This window comes from Chenopodium quinoa, unplaced genomic scaffold (assembly GCF_001683475.1).
Source record: "Chenopodium quinoa cultivar QQ74 unplaced genomic scaffold, ASM168347v1, whole genome shotgun sequence".
Classification (NCBI taxonomy): Eukaryota; Viridiplantae; Streptophyta; class Magnoliopsida; order Caryophyllales; family Amaranthaceae; genus Chenopodium; species Chenopodium quinoa.
Window position 1 is genome coordinate 277,239 of NW_018745323.1, and position 20,643 is coordinate 297,881.

The following is a 20,643-nucleotide window of genomic DNA, read 5'->3' on the forward strand; positions in this document are numbered from 1 at the left end:
GCTCCATCGGCTAGTGCCAAATATTCAAAGTGGGCACGGAAGCCATGGTTCTGGGTGGTACCGGATTGAGTCCCAGCCCCAATACCTAACCATGTGGCCAAACGACTCTTCAGACAAGGACTGGAGAGGTCAATGGATTTGGGTTAGGGCACCCACAGATCCGGGCCACCCTTGCGTCTTCAACGCTCCCCGGTACCTTGCTGAGCCTGATCCCGAAATGGGAAGTCTAGGTCCCCCCGCAGATAACGGGGCGGATCTGAACCTGGATCAGCAACATATCTTCGGCAAGCTGCCGAACCGGGGGGGGGGGCAGTGGCCGAATGCAGCATATCCCGGAGACTTGGCTCCCCGATACGCATTACGTTTTCCAAGAGAACATGCTAGCAGCTGTTGGCCTCAGCCGAAAGTTTAAGGATGGTAAGCTTCTTCGGCTGGGGCCGAGGCTTTTTAACTACCTCTTTTTCTTTTCTCGCTTTGCTTTTTTATGCTGTGCCGATCTATCTGAGCTAACCTTTCCCCTTTCCTTTTTCAGAGCGGGACGAGACCAACGTTGGCATTAACTACGCTCGTCTTGGTGTCAACCGAGAACGAGTTGTAACTGAACGGGCCCCGTCTATCACTGAGCCGAGGCATAGGGAAGTTCATCTAGACTCTTCCCACTTCCAAATTGAGGTTGTTGCTTTGTATCAGAGGCAGAAGCCTTGGTGGAAGAAGAGAGACCCTTGGTTTCAGCTGCTGGACGAAGAAGCTGAAGCTGCCCGCACAGCCGAAGAGGTTGCACGGGTACTCGAAGCTTGCGAAGGAGGAGAAGGGTCCTCCAGAGCTGCTGAAGCCGAAGCTGCAGCTAGAGCAGCTGAAGAAGACGAGGCTTTGCTGAAGACCTCGGTGAGCTTTCAGACAACTTTTTTTTCTTTTTTTTTTTTTTTTTTTTTTTTTTTTTTTTTTTTTACTCACATTCTTCTTCCCCCCTGTCTGTTACAGTCTGAAGAGAGTAACAGACATAGAGAAGGAAAGCTCCTGTTCGTCCCGAAGACCAAATACAAGGAGAGTCTTCAGACTCAGATATGGACGAGCAGCCCCTTCTGAAAAGGCGCCGAAGGATGGCCATCATCGGCCCTCATGACTTTCAGCGGAGGCCGATGACCATCGGCGTTGCAATAAGGGAACCCGAGGAAGGCAATGGATTGCCGAGGGTTCCCCGGCCACCACCCCAATCACCTCAAAAGACCCCTCCGCCACCTCCTGAGATGGAGGTGGATCAGAGAACTCCCGAATCTAAGGGAGCGGTCCAAGAAGAAATTAAGGAGAGTGCTGCTGAGCACGAAAACAAGGATGCCGTGATGTCCAGTGCTGAGGGCTTCACGGCAGACATCGCAAGAGAGGTTGAGGCTTTCGTCCTCACCCCTGAAGAAGAGGAGGTCATAGTAATTGACTCCTCTGAGAAGGATGATGCTGAGCCATCCAAAGCTAATCAAGCTCCATCGTCATCCTTCCCTTCCTTCCAGACTCTGCAATCTGGAGAAATGGGTTTCTCGGCCCCCCGAATTCCAATCCCAGACCACATCTGGGACCTCATATGGGGTCAGAACCGAGAAGGAGCTGCAGCCTACTTCGGCGATTTTGCTGGCATGTCCGAAGTAGATAGGGCAAGGATCTGGTCGCTGAAGGCCACTGCTGGGATGGGCGAATCCAGCAGATCAGTTCCTGACCCAGCCAGGTCTAACCAACTGCTGATGATGCAGGTAATTTTCCTTGTCTTCATTTCCTCTGAAATTCAGCTCTATTTTTATTATTATAAATATATATATATATTTTTTATTTATTATTATTTTTTTTTTTGTCTTCCTGTTTTCAGTTCGTGCACAATCAGACTCTCACTGTAGAGCTGATAGATACCCTACAAGATAGGGTAGACGCTGCTGTGCACGACAAGAAGGTAGCTGAAGAGGAATTAAAGCTTGCTAAGCTGAAGCAAGCAGCAGCTGAAGAGAAGCAGCAGAAGGGTGAGGAGTATGAGAAAAGAGCTGCTGAAGCCCTCAAAACCTTCTGCGACGCTATGGAGAAGGAAGTTTTTCCCCCACTGATGGAAGGGGAAAAATTCCTCCAGGAGCATATGGGAGTGGACGTCTCCAAATTCAAGGCTGCTGTTGAGAGCCGTATTCAGGAAGGAGCTGCTGCACAAGCTGAAGTGCAGCAACGTCTAGAAGCTCTTGAAGCCAGCCGAATGGCTGCTGAAGAGCTGCTCCAGGCCAAAGATGTCCAACTCTCAGAGGCTGCTGCTGCTGCCGAAGCTCAGAGAGCTAAACTCCATGAGGCTGAGGATCAACTGATGACCAAAAAAGTTGAAGTGGCCCAAGCTCAGACAAAGGCTTCCCAAGTTCAGCAGGAGCTGAATGAGCTGAAAGGTTCCTCCTCCAAGCTCGCTGATGAGCTGAAGAAATCCAAGGAAGACTTGGAGGAGACCCAGAAAAAGCTGGCTGATGCTGAGGCTCTACTCAAAGTCCGTGTCTATACCCAAGAGGAATATGAGATGGGTTTCAGAAACGGGTTTAGAGTATGCCGAAGAGTCTGCCTTCATGCTGAACCGAAGCTGGACTGGTCTAAATGTGCTGAATGGGTCCAGAATCCCGAAGACCCTCATATGAAGTATGCAACTCCAGTCGAAGCTGAAATTCTTAAGGCTGAGGAAGCCGAAGAGGAAGCTGAGAGAATGGAGTTGGAAGCTGAACAGAGGGAAAGGGAGGCTCGGCAGAGTGCAAAGCCCGCCTCTTCTGCTGCTGGGGCTGAGGCCACCATGGGGCTCAACGCTGATCAGTCTGATCCTCAGGCTGAAGCATAGGAACTCGGGCAGTCGTCTTCAGAATCTTGCGGTTCATCATGTGCTTAACTTTAGACTTGCCGCTTTCTGAATTTTTTGCCTTGTTTTTTGCTTCAGCTTGCCTTGTCGTACAACAGTATTATTTTTTTTTGCTTATGTACGTATTTCGGCAGCTGTTATTTTCCGCTTGTGGGCGGCTGCCGATACAGTTTAATTGAACTTGTAGCTCAATTTCTGAGCATGAATTATTAATCTGATGCTCTTTTCTTCAGTTGCTTTGTTTTTGAATGCTTTACTGTTTCTGTTTCTTCAATTCTGCCGTACATACTTGCACTGAGAGTGCTTCTTGCCCCCCCCCCAGAAATTGAAGTATGACTTCAGCTGAATAAGCAATTTCTTCACTTCTTCAAAATGGGTATCCGAAACACAGGGCCAACTGAAGGCAATGCTTCTGGGATACAAGTCTTACTGAAGATTGACTTTATCTGAAAGTTGGATATCCGAAACACAGGGCCAACTGAAGGCAATGCTTTGGATATTAGCTTTCTGGAATACAAGGCTCAGTTAAGGCAATATCCCAGAATTGTCCATGGACTCATGTCTTTGGAGAACAAGTCTTACTGAAGTTTGACTTCAGCTGAAAGACCAGTGTTCTTTAAAAAGACGCATATCCGAAACACAGGGCCAACTGAAGGCAATGTTTCGAATAATGGCTTTCTGGGATACAAGGCTCAGTTAAGGCAATATCCCAGAATTGTCCATGGACTAATGTCTTTGGAGAACAAGTCTTACTGAAGTTTGTCTTCAGCTGAAAGACCAGTGTTCTTTAAAAAGACGAGTTTTGTCAGCAATCTGAAACCCAGTTACCCGAAGGCGAAGGTTGCAGACGAGGCTGATTTAAAAATTTTCAACTGTTGCTGTTATCCTTGATTTTCTGTCTATCTTTGAAAAATGGATACCCGAAACACAGGGCCAACTTAAGGCAATGTTTCGGATAATGGCTCTCTGGGATACAAGGCTCAGTTAAGGCAATATCCCAGAATTGTCCATGGACTCATGTCTTTGGAGAACAAGTCTTACTGAAGCTTGACTTCAGCTGAAAGACCAGTGTTCTTTAAAAAGACGAGTTTTGTCAGCAATCTGAAACCCAGTTACCCGAAGGCGAAGGTTTCAGACGAGGCTGAATAAAAAACCCTTAAAGAGTAGATAGAACAAAGAAAATTTTGAAAGGATAAAAAGTTGTAAACATTTATATAAATGGCGGCTCCAAGGCCTTTCATTAGTTCAAAATGTACTTACAAAGATTGTTCTGTCCCGAAGGGTTTACACATGGTATTTTTTCAGTACATCAGCGTTCCAGTGATTTTTCAACTCAGTTCCATCCAACTGCCGAAGTCGGTATGTCCCTGGCTGAAGCTCATCATAAATTTCATAAGGTCCTTCCCATGCAGCTGAGAGTTTCCCATGGATTCGGCCTTTCTGAACTGCAGCAGCATTCCGAAGGACAAGGTCTCCAATTTTGAGAGGCCTTGCATGGACCCTTCGGTTATAAAATTTGCTGATTCTCTGCTTATAGGCGGCCATTCTATCTCGGGCTGAGTCTCTTACTTCGTCGAGGAAATCGAGAGATTCCCTCATCAGTCGCTCATTCTCAGCCGAGAAGTGGTGCACTCGAAGGCTCTCAGAGCCAATTTCCACTGGAAGGACGGCTTCGGCACCATACACCAATTCAAAAGGTGAGTGGCCCGTTGCCTCTTTTTCAGTTGTCCGAAGGGACCAAAGGGTTCCAGGGAGCTCCTCTAGCCATTTGGACTTTTGATCTTCCACCCTCTTCTTGAGGGCATTTAAGATCTGTTTATTTGCAGCTTCGGCTTGTCCGTTACTTTGCGGGTGGCATACCGCTGAATATGCCAGTCTGATGCCGAACTGATCTGTATACCGCTTCAGCGGTAAGTTATCAAATTGCCTCCCATGATCGAAGACAAATACTCTCGGGATGCCAAAGCGAGTGATGATATTCTGCCAGATAAATTTTCTGACAGTTTGCTCTGTAATGTTCGAGGCTGCTTGTAATGTTCGAGGCTGCTTCGGCCTCGATCCATTTACTGAAGTAGTCGACACCAACTATCAGCCATTTTTTCTGGTACACAGCCTCTGGAAATGGTCCCAGTATATCCAGTCCCCATTGGGCAAACGGGAGTGGATTAAGGATCGGCTGAAGATCCCTTGCTGGCTGATGGATAACTGGAGCGTATTTTTGACATTTTTCGCATTTCCGAACCAGCTCCTTAGCATCTGCGATCATGGTGGGCCAGTAATATCCAGCCCTCAATGCCTTGTGGGCTAAGGTTCTTCCCCCAATGTGGTTCCCACAGATGCCGAGGTGAATCTCCCGTAGGATATAATCTGCATCTGTTGGTCCCACGCATTTCAGCAATGGGGCTGAGAAGGACTTTTTCAGAAGTTCCCCCCTGAAGACAATGAACCTAGAGCTGGTTCTCTTCATCTTGGAGGCCAAAGCTTTATCTTCAGGAGTTTCTCCCCGAAGCTTGAAAGCTAGGATGGGGTCCATCCAACTAGGCTCTGGGTCAGCGCAGCACACTTCAGGTGCTTCATCGACACTTCTCTCTCGACGCACTTCTACATATACAGATCTGTTCAGCTCGGTAAAAGATGAACTAGCAAGTTTGGAGAGTGCATCGGCTTGAGTATTCTGACCCCTTGGGATCAGCTGAACCTCAAAAGTTTTCAGCTCTGCAATGACTGATTTGATCTTGGCAAGATAAGCTATCATGGAGGGCTCTTTGGCCTCGTAGCTGCCACTGATCTGATATGCAACTAGCTGAGAGTCTGTTTTTAAGCAGACATGATCGGCTTCCAAGGAGATGCACAATTTTAGGCCGGCGATTGCTGCCTCATACTCGGCTTCATTGTTCGAGGCCTTAAAAGAAAACTTTAGTGCATACTCAAAGGATTTGCCTTCGGGAGAAGTTATCACTACTCCTGCCCCCGAACCGTTTTCGGTGGAAGATCCATCTGTAAACACGGTCCAGACTTTCTTTTCACTGTCTAGCGCTTCTTGGTATGAGCATTCGGCCAAGAAATCCGCTAGAGCTTGAGCCTTAATGGAAGCCCTCGGACGGTAGCTGATGCTGAATTCGGTGAGCTCAAAAGCCCACTTGGCTAGCCTACCAGATTTTTCAACCTTGCCGAGAACTTTTTCCAACGGCTGATCAGTTAAGACCACTATCTGATGGCAATCAAAATAGGGCCTCAGCTTCCGAGCAGCTACTACTACCGCGAAAGCAAATTTCTCGAGTAGAGGATAGCGAGTCTCGGCATCCGTCAGTGTATGACTGACGAAGTAGATCGGTTGCTGACTCTTACTCTCTTCCTTCAGCAATACTGCGATGATGGTGGCTGGGCTAACGGCCACATATAGGTACAAAGTTTCTCCTTCAGCTGGGCTAGCCAGCGTTGGGAGTTGAGCCAGATGCTCCCGAAGCTGTTTAAAGGCGTCTTTTTGCTCTTTCTCCCAAACGAGCTCTTTTGTTTTCGGGAGTTTCAGGGCTTTGAAGAAAGGTAACCCCTTATCCGAAGCTCTGGAAATGAACCTCGAGAGGGCTGCCATTCTTCCGGTGAGCCGCTGAACATCCCGCTTCGTTTTCGGCTCAGGAAGGTCGAGCGCCGCTTTGACTTTAGAGGGATTGGCATCAATCCCCCTTTTGCTGACCATGAACCCAAGGAATTTCCCTGACTTCACGCCGAAGACACACTTCTTCGGATTCAGCTTCATTTGATGCTTTCTCAAGGTGGCGAAAGTTTCAGCCAGGTCCTTTACATGGTCCTCTAGTTTTTTGCTTTTGACGATCGAATCGTCAACATAGACTTCCATGTTTCGGCCCTTTTGATCGGCGAAAACTTGATCCACCAGCCTTTGATAGGTTGCCCCCGCATTTTTCAATCCGAAGGGCATAATTTTGTAATTGTACACCCCAGCGTTCGTGACGAATGCTGTCTTTGCTCGATCGTCGGGGTGCATAAAGATCTGATGATACCCCGAGAATGCGTCCATGAAACTAAGAAAGGCATGGCCACTTGTCGAATCGACTAGCTGATCGATCCTCGGCAAGGGATAGAAATCCTTTGGACAGGCCTTATTTAGGTCCGTGAAGTCAACGCACATCCTCCAGGTACCATTGGGCTTCTGAACCATCACCACATTTGCCAGCCATTCTGGATATTGGCAAGGTTCGATGAATCCTGCCTCCAATAATTTTTTGACCTCGGCTGCGATGTCTCGGTTCTTATTGGCGGGGTAATTCCGCTTCTTTTGCTTAACTGGTCGACACGTCGGGTCAACATTAAGCTTATGGAAGATGAGGTCTGAACTTATCCCGGGCATATCAGCTGCCGAGAAAGCAAACACATCTTTGTTGTCCCGAAGGAGCTGAATAAGTTCACAACGGGTGTTCGGATCAAGGTCCATCCAGATTGCTACACATTTCTCACCGTCTCCTTCGGCCAACTCAACTGTTTCAGTCTGTTGGTCCATGTCCATTGCCGATGGACTGGACTCTTCAGAATCTGGCCTGCTGCCAATGTCAGCAGGTGTCCCCGTCTTTTTGTTCTTCGGCTGGCTCTCTGAGTCTTGCGGCTCAGCTGAAGAGCTAGCCTTTTCCCTTTCGGGCCCTTTTTCTCTGGGCACAGATCCTTGGGCCGAAGCACTTAGGCCTTTTGGATTTTTTGTGCTTGGCTCTCTTTCTTTTTCTTTCTCCTCCTCATCCTTGTCGTCATCTGGGCGACTACTGGATGGCTTGAGGTAGTTGCACCTTCGGGCGTCCTTTTGGTTGCCCTGTATCCTTTCGGGGAAGCCGGCGTCTGAAACGTAAATCATCAGCTGATGATAAGTTGAGACGACCCCTTGGATCTCGTGAATTATGGGTCTCCCCAAAATCACGTTGTACACTGAAGGAGCGTCGATGACCAAAAATTCAATCATGACGTTCCGGGCTGCCTCATCGCAACCGATGGTGACAGGTAGTGTCACCTTCCCATCTGGATAAGTTGAAGCCCCATTGAACCCGGATACCGGGTAGGGTACCGGCGTAAGGTGCTTGGGCTTCAGCTTAATTTGATTGTAGGCCTTTCGGAACAGAATGTTTGCTCCACTGCCACCGTCAACAAGGACCTTACTGACGTCGTGGTTGGCCACCGTGGCGATGATCACCAACGGATCCTCGTGAGGGAACGTAATCCCCCGGCAGTCGGCGGCTGTGAACGTCATGTTCGGCACCGGCGATTGGGGAGATTGAATGTCAGCGTTGTTCACCTGGTGAGTCAAAGCTCTAAGGTGGCGCTTGTGCTCCCTCCGAGAGTATATTCCTCCCGAGATAACATTGATCGGAGGGAATTTCCCCTCCGGCTTTTTACTGTTTTTCCGGGGGAAGTCGAGGTCCTGCCGAGGGTCCTTTGCTGACCTCTCGGATTCTTTTTTCTCGCGGTGATCCGCGATGTATTTTTTCAAGTATCCCTTCCGGACCATGTCCTCTATCTGGTCCTTCAGTTGGATACACTCCTCAGTGTTGTGTCCCGAAGACTCGTGGAACTCGCACCACTGATTTTTATTTTTTCGCTGATACCACTCTGGGAGTGGTCTCGGCTTTCGGTAACTCTGCTCCTCCTTCGTCACGCTGTAAATTTTGGCGCGTGGAAGAGAGAGCGGAGTGTAGGACTCGTATCTGCCTGTGTATGAGGCAGATCTTTCCTTCTTTGGGTCGATGGCCAAAGATTGCTCCGGGGCCTTTGACTTTCCATTTGCCTTATGGCCTTGGCCTTCAGACAAGGGTATTTGTCTCTGTTTCCCTCCCCCGAATTGAGGTTGGGTTTTCGCTTTGTTCCATTCTTCGGCTCGGATGAACTTATCCGAAGCATTAAGAGCTTCCTCCAAGGTCTGCGGGGTATGCATGACCATGAAGTCTAGGAACTTTCCGGGCTGAAGGCCATTCTGCATTGCGAAAACGGCTAGCCCCTGGTCCAGCTGGGAGACGCTTGATGACTCGTTACTGAAACGGGTCAGGTAGTCTCGGAGGCTTTCGGTTTCCCCCTGTTGCAGACTTATAAGCTCTGCGGTAGTCTTCTCTCGGCGGTTTGCCGTGGAAAACTTGCTCCTGAACTTGGAGGACAGATCATCCCACCCTGTTACGGAGCCTTGCCTTACTCCCTTGGAGATCCACGCTTGCGCGACCCCCTTGAGAGTGGTTGGGAAATATTTGCACCAAGTCGCCTCGGATCTGGGGCAAAGATGCATATGAGTCTCATACGAGGCCACGTGATCCTTCGGATCCGTGGTCCTGTCATATGTGATGTGCGACGGTATTTTAACCGTGGGTACGCGCTCTTCCAGTATCCATTGCTCGAATGGTGAACTGGCGGGTAGCATAACGGCCTTGCCCTTGTTCCTGGCCGAAGGGACCGCGCTCCGCCCTCTTAGAGAGGTAGGAGTGGTTTTCGTCCCTGGCTGGGAAGTCTGGGCCTCGGCTGCAGGGAACGAGAGGCGACTGCGCACGCTCGGTTCCTTGCCGCCGAGTCGGTCAAGGACGCTTCTGCGAACAGTCTCGGGTTCTCGGTGAGTAGATTCTGGCCGAGAAGCTGAGCTGCTGCTCTTATGCGCTTCTGGTCTTGAGGATGAGGATCCTTTTAAAAATTGAGGGTTCTTTTTCCTCTGTTTTTCATTTTTCCAGGAATCCTCCTCCCACTCTTCCAGTTCCCGGAAGGAAGGAAGCTTCCCACCATCATGGTCTAACTTCCTCCGCTGATGCCGGGTATGCGGAGGAGTTCGATCACGAGGTGGTGGCATATTTTGTGCCCTCATCGCCTCCATGAGTACTGCCAGCGCTCTTGCCACCTCTTCCGAGCTGGGCCCCGTCAAAGGGGTCCTCGGCCGAGTGTGGGAATGAGGGCGCGCAGCCGATGGTTGGCTTTGGGACACTGAATGTGTCCTATGATCGGACTCACCCCTGCTAGACCGAGAGTGACCCGGCCTATAATGAGAGTCATGAATTACGGGAGATAGGGAATCCTCCTTGTATGATCCTCCCCCCGAGCCGGCACCCTTGGGAGAGTTCCGGTCCGGCGAGGGTGATGGTGTAGGGGTTTTAGGCTTTTCGCCCGCTCCTTGACGGAGGCTTTTGCTCTTGCGGTTCTTAGCCATTGCTGCTAAGATAATTGCAAGATGATCTTGGTTAGGAATTTGGCTTAAAGATTTTTGAAAGTCTTCCCCACAGACGGCGCCAAATTGTTTCGGGTGAAAACAATGGGACCTTGCCGAAGGTCCGCTGAAATGGAGAAGGCTGGATTCGGTCCAAGTTATGTTGGGCCGAAGGTTTCCTGCACAGTAAACACACGTAAACTAGCCTCAGGGGTGTTGCCGAGGAAGGCCCCTCCGATGCTAAAGTCAGTACAATGTGTAAGAAGAGGACACTATGCAAGAGAGTTTGTTGCTTGAGGCTTTTATGGAATATATCAGAATATATGAATGAACATATGAATCTATGAATGAATCATCATGAATGTATCAATATTGATGGCTTTTATACCTCATCATACATGGAGAGGTTGGGCCTTAGCCCAATTGACTTGCTTTGTGGGCTGACCTTTGACTTTAGCACAATTGGAGAGTTGAACCTTGACCTTGGGCTTTTAATTGGATCATTTAGTGCTTAGGCCCAATTGGACTAAATTGGACCCAAACAAGTATCTTATACTTCGTATTTCATACAATGTCGTAAACATGCATCAGCCATTTCATTATAAAATCCACGAATTAATTGATTAAAATATTTCTTTTATACTATATTTTCTAATTAAGTTGCTTATACGCAATTTGTTATTGATAATCAATCACTATTAATGAGTAGTCAAATGTAAATTGCACCTTGTTGGTTCACATAAAATTTCCCCCTGCAATCATGAAAATCGGGAAATTAATCTAGAAGAAACTATTTTACTTGTGGGATATCAATTAGTAAGTAGTAACTAGTAATGTTATCCACATGTACGTATATGTTGCATATTACATAGTCATAAACTCATAACATTCACAATTTTCGACATCTAGCTTTGACTATTAATAACTTATAATACATGCATGCATGTTTGTTGTTGATGATTAATAAAAATTGATGATGAATCTTATACCTTGTAATAGCAAGCTAGTGAGATGTAATAGCAGTGGCGATCTTTATCCCTTCTTCACAGATCGTCAAGTCTTTTCCACTTCCAATCCGTCAGCTTTTGCAGTTGTTTCTCCTAGTATGTGGCATTCCCGTTTAGGCCATCCGGGAAATGCAATTCTTCGTTCTTTGCGTAGTAGTAATCTCATAAATTGTAATGAGGCTTCAAAGCACATTTGTCATTCTTGTCCTTTGGGAAAATTAATGAAATTGCCTTTTTATGATTCAATGTCTCATACTATTATGCCCTTTGATATTGTTCACAGTGATTTATGGACCTCTCCCATTGTTAGCTCTCTTGGTCACAAATATTATGTTCTTTTTCTAGACAATTACACGAATTTTCTATGGACTTTTCCTGTCTCTTCAAAGTCTCAAGTTTATGATTTATTCATTCGTGTTCGAACATATATTAAGACTCAATTTGAGAGGGAGATTAAAGCTTTCCAATGTGATAATAGAACGGAATTTACCAAAACTCCTTTTTAAAAATTTAGTGAACAAAATGGCATGACCTTTCGTTTTTCTTGTCCATATTCTTCTCCTCAAAATGGAAAGGCCGAAAGGAAGATCAAAACAATCAATAATACTGTTCGTACTCTTCTATGTCATGCTTCAATGCCGCCTTCTTTTTGGCATCATGCTCTTGAAATGGCTACCTATCTCCACAATATCTTACCGTCAAATTCTAGGCTATAATTCACCCACTCAAGTTCTCTATCAAAAGCTTCCCGACTACTCTCATCTTAGGGTGTTTGGTTGTCTATGTTATCCCCTCTTTCCATCCTCTAAAATTCACAAACTTCAAGCTCGAAGTAGTCCTTGTGTCTTTCTAGGATATCCGTCTAATCATCGAGGGTATAAATGTTTTAATATGTCGAGTCGGAAAATAATTATAGCTAGACATGTATGGTTTGATGAGTCGGTTTTTCCCTTTTCAAAAATTCATACTCCGGAACCTCATACCTATGATTTTTTGGGGAGTGAATTGAGCCCTCTTGATAGCCCTATTGTGCGGCAGCACCTCCTTTCCTCACCTCTGCCTCGTGCACCTCCCACTACTCCCACAAAACCGCAACCAGGCATCACAGATGCTGCCATACAGCACACTCCGCAACCAAGCTGCGATATCCCTCATTCTACCGCAACCCAGTCGCAGAGTTCACTGCCCAACTCACGACAACAGTAGCAACTCCCTTCTCGCTGCCCAACTCCCGTACCTGCTACGTCCCCCACTGCTCAGCAGCGTGGTCTTCGACCACCTCCTGCTAGCCCCGCCGGGTCAAACGTGGGCAGTGGTGTGGACGAGCCCATGTATGGTGAGATGGAGCAGCCTTCCTCTCCTACTCCTACTCTTCATCCCCCTCCAACTCCCTCTTTACATCAACCTCATTCCATGGCCACCCGTAGCAAACACGGAATTTTCAAGCCAAATCCAAAGTACTCCGATCAAGCCCATCACATTTCTACCTCCATATCTCCTATTCCCAAAAACCTGGTACATGCTCTTCGTGACCATAATTGGAAATTTGCTATGCAGGAAGAATATAATGCTCTTATTGAAAATGGTACTTGGGAATTAGTTCCCCGACCGAATAATGTGAATATTATTCGATCTTTATGGATTTTTCGGCACAAAACGAATTCTGATGGCTCTTTTGAGAGACATAAAGCTCGCTTGGTTGGTGATGGTAAAACTCAAAGGGAGGGTATTGATTGTGATGAAACTTTTAGCCCGGTTGTCAAACCGGCTACTATCCGGGTGGTCCTTAGCATTGCTTTGGCTAAGTCTTGGCCAATTCATCAATTGGACGTGAAAAATGCTTTCTTAAATGGTCATTTGAATGAAACGGTTTACATGTATCAGCCTTTGGGATTCAAAGATCCTGGTAAACCTGATCATGTTTGTTTATTGAAGAAGTCACTATATGGTCTGAAACAGGCACCCCGTGCATGGTACAAACGTTTTGCAGATTTTGTGGCTTCCATTGGTTTTGCTAATAGCAAATCTGATACCTCTTTGTTCATCTATCGCCATGGTAATGATACTGCTTATCTCCTTCTATATGTTGATGATATTGTGCTTACTGCTTCATCGGAATCTCTCCGACGACATATTATTTCTCGGCTCAGCTCTGATACCATGTTAAATGACCAACTCAACCAAAAGCTTAAACTAATAGTTGAGGCCCAGGAATATGTTTTTATAAATACTCCCTTCGTATTTAAATACTTGCTCCATTTCTCTTGGACACGCATGCTGATGCTAATCTTTGATCACTAATATATTTAATTATCAATAGGTATAACTTCTAACAATTGAAAATTAATAATCTATTCATTGAGATGATTCCAACAAGTACCCACATGATTATATTTTTTCTTATGTATAAATCACGAATATTAGTCAAACTAGGATAAATGAATAGTGCAAAAAATAGAAATGGAGCAAGTATTTAAAAAGGGAGGGAGTATATATTAACTAAATTACACAACCGAAAATATTGTATTGTATAAGCTATGTATGTGAAAGTTCACACCATATACTCAGTAACTCATAATTTTAGAATGCCACAGAATGTAAGAATTGTCATATAGTACATTGCTAAAGATAAAGTTAAGTATGTATGTATATGGTGTACATCTTTTTTTTTTTTTGGACAAAGAGAACTTATTAAAAACTAAAACGTAAAACAAAGTAAAACTCTACGCCTTGCAGCACCCGCAAGTACATCCTCTTAGTTATAAAAACAAAAAATGAAAAGAAAAAAAATTGAGGTTTTTAAAAGACGGATTTTACTGTTGATTGATTTTTTTTTTTTTTTTTTTGTCGAGGAATTGATTGTTATTTATTTAGTTTTTTATATTATGGATTATTTAAAATTACCAAAGACTAATTAATGAGAAATAATCATAAAGCAAAATATTAGGTAATCAACCCTTCTAACCAAGGAGTTAATTACCTAAGCTATGGCTAACTAAGAACTTATGGCTAACTAAGTACAATACATATAGGCTAAGGCTCTCTTAGCTTGCGTCCAACTTATTTATAGCAATATAATTCTGATTACTTTGGACAAAATAAGTTTATACTAATAATTTCAAACAATACAAGGTCATACTCAATAATAGAATAAGTGAATAACATTCAAAATCTATATTTTAAAATTTGAAATATAAGAATAAATTTTATCTTAAGACATTGTGAATAATGGTAGATTTAAGCAACAAGAAACGAAGTAAAAATCAATTTTTTTTTTTCCCGGCGAATGAGCTATAAGGGCTTGAGAAATTGAACCATTGCGCTAAAAGCTTATTAATTAAGCTAGCTAGGATAAAAACTTTAACTAGCTATCAGGCTAAAACCTTATTAATAATTGTAGGAAGCAAAGTTAATTAAGCTAATTACTCAAGTAAAACGTCGTTATTGAAATGACAACAACTAGTAAAATTTCGGCGACATGACAACATGTTAGCATTTTAAATTGTTACGCGACCTACCTTTAATTAATCTAATCAAATTTAAGTATCATAGTATAGTATACAAGCATACTCTTAAACTCTTATATTACCACCAATTAATATTAATCTATAATATAATACGAAGCACTAATCAACTTCGTGACATCTTTGCAATATATTCATTTCATGTAATTAAATAATTTAATATTCAAACTTTGGAAAAAAAAATAATGACAAATTATATAGCTTTTGAAGTGGGCAAGAGAAAAAGTCTGGCATCAGCAATATATTTTTTCTTTTAAAATGGCTGCTTGAAAATGATTGAATGTTTAAGCACTAATTAGAAAACATTTTCACTATCACCTGAAAAATTAGCCTTATAAGTAGCAAACATATAAACTTTTTCTTTTTTGTTAGTGGTAATACACAGTACTATATGCTTCTTTTTCTTTTTGCTTGTTCATATCATACATGTATTTCAACCAAATAAGTTGAACCGATCATGTAGTACACTAGTACATTATACTCTATAGTACTCTAAGACAAACCACGTTGCAAATTAGGCATATTCGGCTTATATTGGTTAAGGTTATATCATCTCGAAAACAAGTGTATTTTGTTTAAATAAAAATCTATTGTGTTTAAATAAAAAATGGAAACAGATATATGCAACCCTAAGGGCTGCATATAAGGAGGTAAAAATGGAAAGAATTGATGATAAATAAACATTTATTACACCGATTTACTCGTGAATTATCGATATATTTCCAACTTAATACTAAAAAAGGAAGTATATTAAATGCTTATACATATAGCATTACCCATAAAAAATTTAGTTCGATTGCAAATAAACTTGATTTTATCTATGATAAGGTTTTGTTTTGTTTTTTTTTTTTTTTTTTTTGGTCCGGTATTTGCAGGTCAATAAGTTTAATTGAGTCGCATAAAACAAATCACTAATTTGAAAATAGTTATTCTTGTATACATTCCCATTACAAGGTGTACTGAATGGTGATTTTTTTTTTTCTCAATTTGATAATATATTTTTGAGTGCATCTTGAGCTTAGGTATATATAATAATTTTTAATCTGGAAGACAAAATTAACAACTTATATTAAACAATATGGAGTATTATTTAATATATATATATATATATAATATAAGTTAAAACCATAAGATGTAATAACTTTTGAGGAATTTGTTTTGTTGGCTAAAATGTATGAGTATGACATAACAATATAGCATGAATTTTACTAGATAACATTTTCTTAAAATAAATTACGGAGTATTAATAAATTTTATTCAAATTAGAGTATGAATAATGAAAAAAAATTTAAGTGTTCTTTTCACATTGACTCTTTTATTACATAAAGATTTTAAATGAGTAGAGAAAAAAAAAGGTGAAAGTATTACGGATGTCATTTCTTATTACTATAAAAATACCCAATAAGGCAATAACTATCGTCGTTGTGAACTCATTAACTTGTTTAATTGAGCTACTAATGTATTACTCCTAAAAATATCTGCCATGGGCGACACTGATGACAATTTCTTAAATTGTTTTAATTATAAGCTTTGAATTTGCTTGAAGATGATATTTTTTGGTCAACCAATATTTTAAGAAAAATCATGAAACATTCTCAAAATATTCCAGTTATTATTGTTTTAATTCCCATCTTAATTTCATACATTTTCAATTCGATACTGTTTGGCTTAACGTGTTAGCAACTTAAACAAGATGATTAATGTGCACTTAGCAAAATGTTTAGTTTATTTCTTTCGCTTTTTCTTTGGTTGTCTAGATGCCTAGCATAAACCACGACAATAATAATTTATTTATATACTCCGTATATAATTATTTCCCCTCTTTTTTGTGGCTTATTTTAAGGTAGAATTAAATTTATAGTTACAAAAAAAAGTTTGTAAATAAATATTTATATATTTTGGAATTTGGGTTGAAGAGCAAAGTATGGGCCAAAGTTAATAAAATTAGCATAAAAAAGAACAAATCATACCAAATAGATATTCCATGGGACCGAATATGAACAAGTTTCATACATTTCCAACTCTTTTCTCTCTGTAAAAATACAAATTGAGGGGCCCAATTTGCGGTGGATAATCAGCTAATCTTTTTGTTGTCAATATTCTTCTTTTGCATTGGTAGTTTAAATCGTAAGCCATACTAAAAACATGTTAGATGACTTCTCAAATGTGGTTGCTAGAATTACTTCTCAAAAAAAATTCTAATTAAGACAAAAAAAATGTGGCAAATCTTCAATTAAAGGAATAATTATGGCAAGATCATGTTAGATATCTTGTACAAACATGTTATTTATGAAAAATATGCAAAAAAAATCTTCATTGAAGAATAAATGTGGCAAAATTATGCTAGATGACTTGTAAAAACATTTTAAGAAAATAAAAATGTGAGAGTATTTTTTATGGAGAGAATAATTGAGCAAATCTACGCTGACGGTAATCTATTGTGAAACCAGGATCGAATTTCTTTATTTTAGGGGTGACTTTACTTATACAGAGTAATATTAATGCTCTTTTATCCTTACCTAATTACCTTACAAAAATAATAGTACGAGTACAAAGTAACATTCTACTCCGTAATTAGTTTTAACAATAGATAAAATATAACATATAAAACCGATTCTATTACTATAATTTTAAATAAACAAACAACCTAAAAAATCAATGAAAATTACTCTAGTTGATATTATTTGAGATTTGTGGGTCAATCTTCATCATTTAAAAAAGGTCAATTTGATAATTATATACGGAGCATATAGTTGTACAAAACAAATTTCTAAAATTAATTAGTGGATTCACTTCAGAAAGATAAGTTTTTCTTCTACTACGTTTATAATTGTTTGAAACAAAGAATTATAAGCGGAAAAAAACAAGATCTCAACTCAAATTTAAACCGAGTACGGGAGTACAACTTATCCCCCGATTCGGGTCATCTCAATTCATTTTACCATGTGGTAAATACTTGTCACATTTCTTCCCTTCATTCAGTTACCAGTCAATTTAATTTATGCTCCAAATATTGGTACAAAAAATTACCAGTCAAAATAAAATCCCAAAAAACTTAAATGCCAAATACTGTTACACAACCAAAACCAATCATCCTTCCTCCTTCCCAACAATTCCCCAGTCAACGCCCTTTGACCATCCCTTAATTCTTCTGTTTTTACCACCTTAATAAAAACTACAGCACAGCAGACCAAACCAGAACAGGGCTAAATCCGTCATTTCACAACATTTTACTTTTTTCTTTTTTGTTTTTGAGATTTAGCTGGCCTATATAAACCCTCACACTCTTTCTTTTTCCTCTTCGTCGTCTCCTGTGACTCTGTGTAAGCATTCTTCTTCTGTGTAGAGAGAGAAACTTCTAGAGAGAGAAACTCAAAACTCCTCAAAAAAATCAACAAAAAAAATAAAGAAAAATTATTAAAAAATGAGAACAAGAAGAGGACTCTGTTACCCGAAAATCCATGGCTCTGCCGCCTCAACAACCACCACCACCACCACCGTGACTCTCTCCTTCCATGGCAGTAAACAGATGAAGGTCATAAACAAGAAGAAGAGTAGAACGAATAACAATAATAATGGAGGTTTTGTTAATGGCGGCGGTGATGGTAACAAGAGATCGCTGTTATCGTCGGAAAATGATAAAACTGATTTTGTTTATACTTGTTTTGATAAAGTTGTTCCTTGCCGGAAAAGAGCCAAAATCTCGCCGAAGTTTTCCGCCGGTGGTTTGGATTTCTTCGATGCTTTGCCGGATGATCTCGTTGTTTCGATTCTTTGCAAGCTTAGTTCTACAGCTTCTTGTCCTGCCGATTTCGTCAACGTACTCATAACGTATGTTAATGTTGTTGATTTTGATTTTGTTTTGATTTGATTTTCTCTCTCTTCTCAATTTTTATTTTATAGGAATTGAAGTTTTTCTGATCTGGAATTGATTTGATTCTGTAACAGTTGCAAGAGATTGAACGGATTAGGTCTTAATTCAATGGTGTTATCAAAAGCTTCGCCGAAAACATTCGCCATTAAAGCTAAGAATTGGTCTGAATCTGCTCATCGTTTCCTTAAATCTTGCTCCGATGCCGGAAATGTTGAAGCCTGCTACACTCTCGGCATGGTAATTTCCTCAAAAAAAAATAAAAAATCCTAAAATATAATCTCCAATTTCTTTTCCAGTATTTTCTAACATTAATTTAATAAATAAATAAATTGCTGAAAATATTTAAATTTCCGTTGTAACAGATTCGTTTCTACTGTTTACAAAACCGAGGAAGCGGAGCATCACTAATGGCGAAAGCAGCGATTAACTCACACGCGCAAGCTCTGTACTCATTAGCGGTGATTCAATTCAACGGAAGCGGAGGCTCAAAGAGCGACAAAGACCTACGCGCCGGTGTCGCGTTATGTGCACGTGCCGCCTTCTTAGGTCACGTGGACGCTCTCCGTGAACTCGGCCACTGCCTTCAAGACGGTTACGGCGTCCGTCAAAACGTCGCCGAAGGCCGTCGTTTTCTCGTCCAAGCCAACGCACGTGAGCTCGCCGCTGCTCTCACGTGCTCCACCGCCTCAGGGTCCACCTACTGGGTTCCTTCGTCGTCACCCCAACCAACCGGGTCCCGCCACGTGGCATCAACAACGGTTGGGTGTCCTTTATTGAGTGATTTCGGGTGTAATGTTCCGGCACCAGAGGCTCACCCAGCGAACCATTTCTTATCCGACTGGTTCACCGGTCGAACCGGTGATAGCCCCGGGGTTGGGTTAAGGCTCTGCTCGCATGCCGGTTGTGGTAGACCGGAGACACGTAAGCATGAGTTTCGACGGTGTTCGGTTTGTGGGGCTGTGAATTACTGCTCACGTGCTTGTCAGGCGCTGGATTGGAAGTTGAGGCATAAGGGAGAGTGTGCTCCTATGCCTAGATGGGTTGAAGTTAACGATGAGGATGTTAACGCCGGTGACGGTAACGACAACGATAACAATAACGATAACGATGAGATGAACGATGTAATGGTTATAGACGGTGATGAGGATGACAGATAACGGTAACGGTGGACTGTGACTGTGACGGAAAATGGGCGCGTCACATGAGTTGGGTTGGGGCGTTATATTGAGGGTAAAATTGGAAAAAAATTTTCTGATTAAGTGGAAGAAAACAAGGAGAAAGAAATTTTGGTTTAAAAATGAGAAAGGTGGGAATTAATTTTTTTTTTTTATATATATATAATTAATTTTAAATTTGGGAAAAGGGGTAGGAAGAACTTTGAACTTGGGTGATAATCTTTGGTAAAGAATCGAAAATATCCGGAAATTTTTTTTTTTTTGGGCCCTTTTTTTGGGGGATTTCTTTTTTCTTTGTATAGAGAAAGGGATTTAATTCCCTTTTTGCGGAATTTATGTACTTTTTTTTAAGCTAAATTACTTAGCTTATTACAAAATTTTCAATCAACAACAACAACTATATCGTCTTTCTCTATTATTTTGCTTCTGTTTTATTTGTAAATAAATAAATAATATGTAGAGAAAATTAGTTGAATTAGTTTTGGATGTCACGTTGTAGTTAATAGCTACCTTATTAGAGAAATTGAAGAAAAATATTAGGTAAGGAGATTGGGATGAATTACCAAACAAGAATTTTGCTTAAGCCCGCCATTTAACTTTGAGGAAAAGAGAAGTTAGTTTCTTCACTTCTTCATCTTTAGCTTAATTGTTAAATAATGTTAAGACGAATTTTGCATTTTTGAATCGGAGTAAATACATGCTATTTTAGGGATCAAGAAAAAGAAAAGCGGGTTAATTAAAATCACGGGCATTATTGATAACATTTCGAAAAACTATTGGTGACATCCAGTTGTGAAATATATAGGCGAATTAGGTAATAATGTGAAGAAAAGAAGGGATCCAATGAAGTATAGATAGTAGTATCATTATAACAAAATAGTCCCTTTATTTTTTTTCTTAGGTTATTGGCTTTTGCTTTAGTAGTGGTGTTGGTCAAAAAAGAGTATGTTTTTGTTTTTGAGTTATAATTTTGGGTGATTGAATTGACCAAAGATTGGTTTGGTATGGTAAGGTAAGTGTTTTTCATGTAGCTAA

General features: G+C 41.6%; 1 protein-coding gene across 1 annotated transcript; it reads left to right on the plus strand.

Annotated features, from left to right (window-relative positions):
• The first annotated feature begins 17,844 nt into the window (after positions 1 to 17,844).
• LOC110712454 (F-box protein At1g67340) lies at positions 17,845 to 20,026 on the plus strand. The gene is made up of 3 exons (XM_021890920.1): positions 17,845 to 18,390; positions 18,508 to 18,670; positions 18,796 to 20,026. The coding sequence occupies exons 1-3, from the start codon at positions 17,984 to 17,986 to the stop codon at positions 19,588 to 19,590; spliced, it is 1,365 nt and encodes a 454-aa protein (XP_021746612.1). The 5' UTR covers positions 17,845 to 17,983; the 3' UTR covers positions 19,591 to 20,026.
• Positions 20,027 to 20,643: the final 617 nt, after the last annotated feature.

Bases quoted from the DNA above. Each gene is read 5' to 3' on its own strand.
- LOC110712454 (XM_021890920.1), top strand. From the start codon at position 17,984: ATGAGAACAAGAAGAGGACTCTGTTACCCGAAAATCCATGGCTCTGCC. The intron at 18,391-18,507 runs GTATGTTAATGT...ATTCTGTAACAG, and splicing joins TTCGTCAACGTACTCATAAC to TTGCAAGAGATTGAACGGAT. The intron at 18,671-18,795 runs GTAATTTCCTCA...CCGTTGTAACAG, and splicing joins CCTGCTACACTCTCGGCATG to ATTCGTTTCTACTGTTTACA.